Source organism: Nerophis ophidion, linkage group LG09, assembly GCF_033978795.1.
Source record: "Nerophis ophidion isolate RoL-2023_Sa linkage group LG09, RoL_Noph_v1.0, whole genome shotgun sequence".
In the NCBI taxonomy this organism is placed as follows: Eukaryota; Metazoa; Chordata; class Actinopteri; order Syngnathiformes; family Syngnathidae; genus Nerophis; species Nerophis ophidion.
Genome location: NC_084619.1, coordinates 74,936,083 through 74,946,659, shown reverse-complemented (window position 1 = coordinate 74,946,659; position 10,577 = coordinate 74,936,083). Strand labels below are relative to the sequence as shown.

The following is a 10,577-nucleotide window of genomic DNA, read 5'->3' as shown; positions in this document are numbered from 1 at the left end:
TGAGAGACACGTGAAATATATAAAGTTCACATTGCAAATGTATTTTATCTTGACTAATGCTATCTTTTTGGGGACTTTTGTTCTTGCAATTATGGCCCAAATTGACAAATGCAAAGTGAATGTTGTGATTTATTAATTCAAATGAGTCCCGACTTGACATTTTCCGACACCGGGAGAAGATCAATGCTGTGGACACAGTCTGGTTTTTCTTTGTGTGTAGACACAGAACGAGGGTGTATGAGGTTTTCTACTAGTCGTGGTAAAAAATAAATAAATAAATCCTCCCGGTCAGGAAATGACTGAGTCCTCTTGCGTTTGAGCACATGAGAGTACTTCCAACCACGATGTAAATATGTCAAAATGGTATAATTACCAAGAGTGCCCTCTTCTAGAAAACACAAAAGTTAAGACATACAAGAAAAATGTACCTCCCGGATTTCAGTGCCTCTCCCGAAAATCAACCATTCTCCTGATTTTCTCCACTTTCCCTCCATACAAACAGCGTGCCGGTCCAGTCACGTTATAACATTTACAGCTTTTGGAGAGTGCGCGACTGCACACACAACAAGAAAGAGACTATTAGATATGATTCCGTTATCCATAGAATCATCTATAACCCATAAAGTAAGAAACACTTGAATTTCAGTGTTCATTTATTTACACAAATACACACACAACACTCCTCTCTAGTCATTGTTGTATTTAAAAGTGCAATATTTTGCAGCTAGTATCAAAACCTTTGAAGGAGCATAGGTATGGGCAGCATCTGTCAAATATATTTTGCAGGAAAAGAGTGAGTTTAAGGTTGAATTGTCCAATTGTCCTTGTATATATATATATCTAATGGGGACGGCGTGGCGCAGTGGTAGAGTGGCCGTGCGCAACCCGAGGGTCACTGGTTCAAATCCCACCTAGAACCAACCTCGTCACGTCCGTTGTGTCCTGAGCAAGACACTTCACCCTTGCTCCTGATGGTTGCTGGTTGGCGCCTTGCATGGCAGCTCCCTCCATCAGTGTGTGAATGTGTGTGTGAATGGGTAAATGTGGAAGTAGTGTCAAAGCGCTTTGAGTACCTTGAAGGTAGAAAAGCGCTATACAAGTACAACCTATTAGATTAGATATATATACATATATACATATATATATATATATATATATATATATAAACATACCGGCCCCCGGCCAAATTATTTAAACAGGGTCAAAAAGTTTGGGGACCCCTGCTATACACTGTTTATTTGTCTAATCTTGAACGGGTTTGTGCTGAAAATAGAGTTGTGTTGTACTTGTGCAATGACAATAAATACCTATCCTATCTTATCCTACAGACGATCGTGGAAATCACACATGAATACCTAAAGAGAAAGCCATTGCAGCTATCTGGGATACAACACTTCTCAGACGGCAAGAGAACTTTCCAATATCCAGGGACTCATCATATATATATATGTATATGTGTGTGTGTGTATATATATATATATATATACATATATATATGTATATGTATATGTGTGTATATATATATATATATATATATATATATATATATATGTCTTGATTGGATTATCCAGAGAATAGTGCTCGATACCGTGGTAGAGCGCAATATGTAGGTGTGGGAAAAAATCACAAGACTACTTCATCTCTACAGGTCTGTTTCATGAGGGCTTCCCTCAATCATCAGGAGATCATCATCATCCTGATGATTGAGGGAACCCCTCATGAAACAGATCTGTAGAGATGAAGTAGTCTTGTGATTTTTTCCCGCACCTATACATATATATATATATATAGATGGACAAAAAAATGTCACAAAAGAATATCAATTACATTAATATTGGTGTAGAATTTTAAATATGTGAATAATTTCACACAAATAATTTTAATGTTATGTTATCTTTTTAAAAAAGTATAATCTTGTAACATTACGGCAAAAAAAAACAACAACAACAAAAGAACTTGTACTAATAACAGTATTGTTTTCCCGAGTTTCACCCTGTAATTTATTCACCAGCATCAGACCAAAGGATGTTTCCTGTGTCTTAAATGTCAACCTCAGATGCTGAGCAAAACCAAAGCACTTGATTTGGCAGCTCAGCAGGGTGCCGGGCTGCTTCCTGTTCTGGAGCTGTGGGTGTGACACGGGGGAGGGAAAAGCATCTCATGTACTTTTGCGTCATGTGTCTGCTCTAGGCAGCTGCTCCTTGCAGCACACACACACACACACACACACACACACACACACACAATATTGTGCTGTCACGGCCTGTCACCATGGCAACCGCCTCAAGCTACAAGTCTGGTTGATTTGTTAATGAAAAAAACAAAAAACATTCAAAATGTTGCCTTTACTAATGATGTTTTGTTGTAAATGTCAACAAGCTTGTATCGATGGCTTTGGAGAAAAGGACTAACATGTCAACACACTAATTGGATAAACGGCTGAATGAATTAAATGAATCAAAAAGAGCAAGTTTGTGTTGTCCCCTTGAGGGAAAATAGCAGGAATCAATGTGGCTTCAGTTTTTCCCCCAGAAAATGTGTTAGTTAAGTTGGTGTCTCTCCATGGGGAAGTGGGTGCCGCCCGGGACAGGAGAAGGGGACGGGGTAGTGGCTGGGTGGGTGTAAGGAAGAGTGTCATTTGGCCTGTAACCACCATCATGTCTCCATCTCACTACAGCCTGGGTGGGGGGGCAATAGAATACTGACTGTGGTGAAGTAGGCCAGCTTCGTCGCATGAAGAAGACTTCAATTTTTGGTTGTGTTTTCCACTCCGTATGCTGAGTGGCAATATATATATATATATATATATATATATATATATATATATATATATATATATATATATATATATGTATATATATATATATATATATATATACATATATATATATATATATATATATATATATATATATATACATTGTTTGGTAAACAAACAATATCACTCCTTCCCTATCATAATTCATCTAAAACATCCAATAAATAATCAATATCTTCATTGGCATTATTGAATTAGATTGTCAAAACAATAAATAAATAAATCAATAATATAAATAGGCTCCCACAGTGGATCTAACATAATAGTGAGAGTCCAGTCCATAGTGGATCTAACATAATAGTGAGAGTCCAGTCCATAGTGGATCTAACATAATAGTGACAGTCCAGTCCATAGTGGATCAAACATAATAGTGACAGTCCAGTCCATAGTGGATCTAACATAATAGTGTAAGTCCAGTCCATAGTGGATCTAACATAATAGTGAGAGTCCAGTCCATAGTGAATCTAACATAATAGTGAGAGTCCAGTCCATAGTGGATCTAACATAATAGTGAGAGTCCAGTCCATAATGGATCTAGCATAATAGTGAGAGTCCAGTCCATAGTGGATCCAACGTAATAGTGAGAGTCCAGTCCATAGTGGATCTAACATAATAGTGAGAGTCCAGTCCATAGTGGATCCAACGTAATTGTGAGAGTCCAGTCCATAGTGGATCTAACATAATAGTGAGAGTCCAGTCCATAGTGGATCCAACGTAATAGTGAGAGTCCAGTCCATAGTGGATCTAACATAATAGTGAGAGTCCAGTCCATAGTGGATCCAACATAATAGTGGGAGTCCAGTCCATAGTGGATCTAACATAATTGTGTGAGAGTCCAGTCCATAGTGGATCTAACATAATAGTGAGAGTCCAGTCCATAGTGGATCTAACATAATGTGAGAGTCCAGTCCATAGTGGAGCTAACATAAAAGTTAGAGCCACTATGGACATCCGTAAAAATAACCCATTATCATTAAAACCAGAGACGTGCGATTATAGCTAACTGCCGATATTACCGGCCGATAAATGCTTTAAAATGTAACATCGTAAATTATCGGTATCGGTTTCAAAAAGTTAAATTCATGACTTTTTAAAACTCCACTGTACAGAGTGGTACACGGACGTAGGGAGAAGTACGGAGCGCCAATAGACCTTGAAGGCACTGCCTTTGCTTGGCAGCCCAATCACATAATATCTACAGCTTTTCACACACACAAGTGAATGCAAGGCATACTTGGTCAACAGCCATACAGGTCACACTGAGGGTGGCCGTATAAACAACTTTAACAATGTTACAAATATGTGCCACACTGTGAACCCACACCAAACAAGAATGACAAACACATATCGGGAGAACATCTACACCGTAACACAACATAAACACAACAGAACAAATACCCTGAACTCCTTGCAGCACTAACTCTTGAAGGACGCTACAGTACACCCCCTACCCCCACCCATCTCAACCTCTTCATGCTCTCTCAGGGAGAGCATGTCCCAAATCCCAAGCTGCTGTTTTGAGGCTTGTTAAAAAAAAAAAAGAACGCACTTTGTGACTTCAATAATAAATACAGCATTTTTTTCCAATAACTTGAGTTGATTTATTTTGGATAACCTTGTTACATTGTTTAATGCATCACAGCAAAATTAGGCATAATAATGTGTTCATTCCACGAGTGTATGTATCGTATCGGTTGATATCGAAATCGGTATTTAAGAGTTGGACAATATCAGAATATCGGCAAAAAAAGCCATTATCGGGCAATTCTAATTAACACTGATGTGAATTGGCGTGAAAAATACATGACAGGCCGCCGCAGTTTGGTTGCAGCACTTGTCCTGCAGGTCCCTGCTGAGGATTACAACCCTGGATTCAAATTCTGTTGCCCAGTTTCCTGGAACCAGCACAGAAGCATCCGTCCGTGTCCACCTTGTTTAAGCACAGGAGAAATCTGCGTTCTGGAGTGAAAGAAACACATTGAAAAAGCTCAATCGATATGAAATATGCATCTAAGACCCAGTTTGTGTACTCACTGTTGTTGGAATCTCTACTGTTTCCTCTCTAAACCTCTGTGTCTCCTTCACTAAGGTGGCAGGGAAGTAGCCGATGATGCCCATCTGGTCCACGTAGCGATCACTGTACACCTGCAACAGTTACCAGAACTCAAAGGCTTCTACAGACCCTGTTTCCATATGAGTTGGGAAATTGTGTTAGATGTAAATATAAACAGAATACAATGATTTGCAAATCCTTTTCAAGCCATATTCAGTTGAATATGCTACAAAGACAACATATTTCATGTTCAAACTGTATTGTTGTAAATAATCATTAACTTTAGAATTTGATGCCAGCAACACGTGACGAAGAAGTTGGGAAAGGTGGCAAAACATACTGGTAAAGTTGAGAAATGCTCGTCAAACACTTATTTGGAACATCCCACAGGTGTGCAGGCTAATTGGGAACAGGTGGGTGCCATGATTGGGTATAAAAACAGCTTCCCCAAAAAATGCTCAGTCCTTCACAAGAAAGGATGGGGCGAGGTACACCCCTTTGTCCACAACTGCGTGAGCAAATAGTCAAACAGTTTAAGAACAACCTTTCTCAAAGTGCCATTGCAAGAAATTTAGGGATTTCAACATCTACGCTCCATAATATCATCAAAAGGTTCAGAGAATCTGGAGAAATCACTCCACGTAAGCGGCATGGCCTGATACCAACATTGAATGACCGTGACCTTCCATCCCTCAGACGGCACTGTATCAAAAACCGACATCAATCTCTAAAGGACATCACCACATTGTATCAGTAACACTTGAGTAAACCACTGTCACTAAATACAGTTGGTCGCTACATCTGTAAGTGCAAGTTAAAGCTCTAGTATGCAAAGCGAACGCCGTTTATCAACAACATCCAGAAACACCGCCGGCTTCTCTGGGCCTGAGATCATCTAAGATGGACTGATGCAAAGTGGAAAAGTGTTCTGTGGTCTGACGAGTCCACATTTCAAATTGTTTTGGGAAATATTCGACATCGTGTCATCCGGACCAAAGGGGAAGCGAACCATCCAGACTGTTATCGACGCAAAGTTGAAAAGCCAGCATGCGTGATGGTATGGGGGTGCATTAGTGCCCAAGGCATGGGTAACTTACACATCTGTGAAGGCACCATTAATGCTGAAAGGTACATACAGGTTTTGGAACAACATATGCTGCCATCCAAGCGCCGTCTTTTTCATGGACGCCCCTGCTTATTTCAGCAAGACAATGCCAAGCCACATTCAGCACGTGTTACAACAGCGTGGCTTCGTAAAAAAAAGAGTGCGGGTACTTTCCCGGCCCGCCTCCCATGGAAAATGTGTGGTGCATTATGAAGCGTAAAATAGGATAGCGGAGACCCCGGACTGTTGAAGGACTGAAGCTCTACATAAAACAAGAATGGGAAAGAATTCCACTTTCAAAGCTTCAACAATTAGTTTCCTCAGTTCCCAAACATTTATTGAGTGTGGTTAAAAGAAAAGGTGATGTAACACAGTGGTGAACATGCCCTTTCCCAACTACTTTGGCACGTTCTCCATGCCATGAAATTCTAAGTTCATTATTTGCCCCCCAAAAAAAAAGTTTGAGTTTGAACATCAAATATGTTGTCTTTGTAGCATATTCAACTGAATATGGGTTGAAAAGGATTTGCAAATCATTGTCTTCTGTTTATATTTACATCTAACACAATGTCCCAACTCATATGGAAACGGGGTTTGTACAACAGTGACCAGAACTCAAAGGCCTATATTCTATTTCAATGTGGTCTCATCTCTTGGTGTTTTGGACCTACACTGCCAGACCAGAAGACGCCACCGCCCTCCTCTGGTACCAGTTTAGAATACACGTAAACCTTCTGCTCCCTCTTGAGGTTGATGAACCTGCAGTCCGGACCGATGAAGTCATCCAAAGCCGTGGCCATGGAGAGCACATCTGAGAGAAGGAACCACACAAACATGTGACGTTCAAGTCCAGTTCTCTCCCGAGTTACTAGTACTCACACGAGCACTCTTCGTCGCCGCACGTCTTTTTGTCCGCCAGCTTCTCCGCCGCCACGGCCTCCGAGGTGTGGTGCAGCGACCCCAAGCAAAGCAGGATCACGAGCGGGCGCAGCATTTTGTTTCCCTCCAAAAAATGTTGCAGAAGTGGAACTGTTGAAAGGATTCGAGAGAAAACTTCCCTTCAGTTGAGGGGAAAATAAATGGGTTGTGCCTTCGCATCACAGGCGGCCTAAGCCGTCCAATCAGGGTTGATGTTCATGACGGTCACACGCTTCTCACTGCCAGAGGGAGTTGGGCCAACTATTCTTAAAAACAACATGTCTTCTTGCATGGTTTATGTAGAAAATGAGTCTCTTGCTTTAGTAAAACGCTGCATACATCTGTTACGACATGTAGAAATTCAGTATTTTCATGCAGAGAATTATAAATACCCTTGCCAAGGCACTCTTAAAATAAAACATTTATAGAAAGGCTGTTAAATGACTGATAATTGTTTTAATCAGATTAGTGAAGTGAATTATATTTATATAGCACTTTTCTCTAGTGACTCAAAGCGCTTTACATAGTGAAACCCAATATCTAAGTTACATTTAAAGCAGTGTGGGTGGCACTGGGAGCAGGTGGGTAAAGTGTCTTGCCCAAGGACACAAGGGCAGTGACTAGGGTGGCGGAAGCGGGAATCGAACCTGCAACCCTCAGGTCTCAAGTTGCTGGCACGGCTGCTCTACCAACCGAGCTATGCCGCCCCACAGATTAACCATGTTTAGGAATTTGGAATCCATCCATCCATTTCCTACCGCTTATTTCTTTCGGGGTCGCAGAGGGCGCTGGAGCCTATCTCAGCTACAATCGGGCGGAAGGCGGAGTACACCCTGGACAAGTCGCCACCTCATCACAGGGCCAACACAGATAGACAGACAACATTCACACACTAGGGACCATTTAGTGTTGCCAATCAACCTATCCCCAGGTGCATGTCTTTGGAGGTGGGAGGGGCTTATCCCCAGGTGCATGTCTTTGGAAGTGGGAGGGGCCTATCCCCAGGTGCATGTCTTTGGAGGTGGGAGGAAGCCGGAGAACCTGGAGGGAACCCACGCAGTCACGGGGAGAACATGCAAACTCCACACAGAAAGATCCCGAGCCCGGGATTGAACCCTGGACTACTCAGGACCTTTGTATTGTGAGGCAGACACACTAACCTTTCTTCCACCGTGCTGCCGGGAATTTGGAATAATCGTGATTAATTACATTGAACTTCATCCATCCATCCATCTTCTTCCTCATATCCGAGGTCGGGTCGCGGGGTCAGCAGCCTAAGCAGAGAAGCCCAGACTTCCCTCTCCCCAGCCACTTCGTCTACCTCTTCCCGGGGGATCCCGAGATGTCCTGGGTCTTCACATCCACCCGAAACACCTCCCTCGGGTGGCACCCGGACCAGATGCCCGGATCACCTCATCTGGCTCGTCTCGATGTGGAGGAGCAGCGGCTTTACTTTGAGTTCCTCCCGGATGGCAGAGCTTCTCACCCTATCTCTAAGGGAGGGACCCGCCACCCGGCAAAAGAAGCTCATTTGGGCCGTTTGGACCCATGATCTTATCCTTTCGGTCATGACCCAAAGCTCATGACCATAGGTGAGGATGGGAACGTAGATCAACCGGTAAATTGAGAGCTTTGCCTTCCGGCTCAGTTCCTTCTTCACCACAACGGATCGATACAGCGTCCGTATTACTGAAGACCTCACGATCCACTCTTCCCTCACTCGTGAACAAGACTCTGAGGTACTTAAACTCCTCCACTTGGGGCAGGGTCTCCTCCCCAACCCGGAGATGGCCCTCCACTCTTTTTCGGGCAAGAACCATGGACTCGGACTTAGAGGTGCTGATTCTCAACCCAATCACTTTACACTCGGCTGCGAACCGATCGAGTGGGAGCTGAAGATCCTGGTCAGATGAAGCCATCAGGACCACATCATCTGCAAAAAGCAGAGACCTAATCCTGCAGTCACCAAACCGGAACCCCTCAACGCCTTGACTGCGCCTAGAAATTCTGTCCATAAAAGTTCTGAACAGAATGGGTGACAAAGGGCAGCCTTGGCGGAGTCCAACCCTCACTGGAAACGTGTACGACTTACTGTCGGGAATGCAGACCAAGCAAGTTCTGACACTGATCATACAGGGAGTGGACCGCCACAATAAGACAGTCCGATACCCCATACTCTCTGAGCACTCCCCACAAGACTTCCCAGGGTACACGGTCGAATGCCTTCTCCAAGTCCACAAAGCATATGTAGACTGGTTGGGAAAACTCCCATGCACCCTCAAGGACCCTGCCGCTTGTATAAAGCTGGTCCACAGTTCCACGACCAGGGCGAAAACCACACTGTTCCTCCTGAGTCCGAGGTTCGACTTTCTGGCGTAGCCTCCTCTCTAGGACACCTGAATAAACCTTACAGGGAAGGCTGAGGCATTTATACCGCCCTAAATCACAAGTGTCTCAAAGGGCTGCACAAGCCACAACGGCATCCTCGGTTCAGAGCCCACGTAAGGGCAAGGAAAAACTCACCCCATTGGTATGTGGACGTGAATGCCTATAAGAAACCTTGGAGGCCCACGGGCTGCAGTTTGGACACTTAGTGTTTCACAGGAGCAGGATCTGTTAAGCAAACAGCTTTTTAAACCTGTAGCTCATCCTCCATATATTCAGTCACAAAAATGTAAATTTCTGAATGATCATTTGTTCCATTATAATTTTTCTATTTGCATAATTTACGTACAAAAATGAGTCTCAAGCTTTAGTAAAATGCTGCACACATCCATAACAATGTGTAGAAACTCAGTATAACTGCCAAAAATTAAGAAAATTTCAGACATCCTTACCAATGCACTCTTAAAATGAAACATTTACATAAGGTCTGTCAAATATTAATAATTAGATTAGATTAGATTAGATAGTACTTTATTCATTCCGTCAGGGGAGTTCCTTCAGGAAAATTACAATTTTCAGCACAATCCCATTCAAGATCAGACAAAAGTTACAGGGAGACAGAACAGGATCGCTGGCGGGTCTGCCGGCTTCCAGCGCCCCTTACAAAAAAAGATGAGATACAGGAAAACAAGGGGGGGGGGGGGGGGGGGGTGGGTTATAGAAGATTAAAATGAAATTTTAAAAAATCGGTGTTAGCCTGGGCTTTGGAGAGGGGGTGCAGACGGAGGCCAAGGGGGAAAAAAATAAAAAAATAAAAAATATTAATAATTGCTTTAATCAGAATAATCACGTTAGGAATTTGGATTGATCATGATCAATTGAACTTATCTTAAGAAAAGACTCAAATATTTGAACACAAATGCAACTTTATTGTCAGGATGTCATCCAGGAAGGTTTTTTTTTTAAACGTTTTATTGATTGCCTGTCATTTATTTGTACAAAACTTGGTAAGAGTTTTATTGAAAGTTCTTTCACGTTGTACTTTGGAGTGAAATTTGCAAGCGAGCATACCAGTCGGAGTCCTCGCAGTCGATTTTGCACTGACAAATGCATTGATCTGACCACTGACCGTACCGCTCTTGAGGTGAAAGAGCTTGTTGTGATATGAACTATCTTATGTTGGCAGTAATTAAAAAAAAACAAAAAACATAAAAAATAAATTAAAATGAAATAAAAAAACAACAAACAAATGTTGGCAGCTACAATACAGACCTGAGAGAAACAACAGCTTTGTGTTT

At 42.4% G+C, this 10,577-nt stretch overlaps 1 protein-coding gene across 1 annotated transcript in view; it reads right to left on the bottom strand.

Moving 5' to 3' along the window:
• Positions 1–4,394: 4,394 nt before the first annotated feature.
• LOC133559730 (otoraplin-like) overlaps positions 4,395–10,577 on the bottom strand; it is an 8,469-nt gene continuing 2,286 nt past the window's right edge. Inside the window, exons 2-5 of the mRNA XM_061911776.1 lie at positions 6,856–7,005; positions 6,648–6,787; positions 4,853–4,963; positions 4,395–4,777 (exon numbers count right to left, since the gene is read on the bottom strand). Coding sequence (XP_061767760.1) covers positions 4,754–4,777; positions 4,853–4,963; positions 6,648–6,787; positions 6,856–6,970 — 390 coding nt within the window. The 5' untranslated portion in view covers positions 6,971–7,005 and the 3' untranslated portion in view covers positions 4,395–4,753. The remainder of the gene's footprint in view (positions 4,778–4,852; positions 4,964–6,647; positions 6,788–6,855; positions 7,006–10,577) is intronic.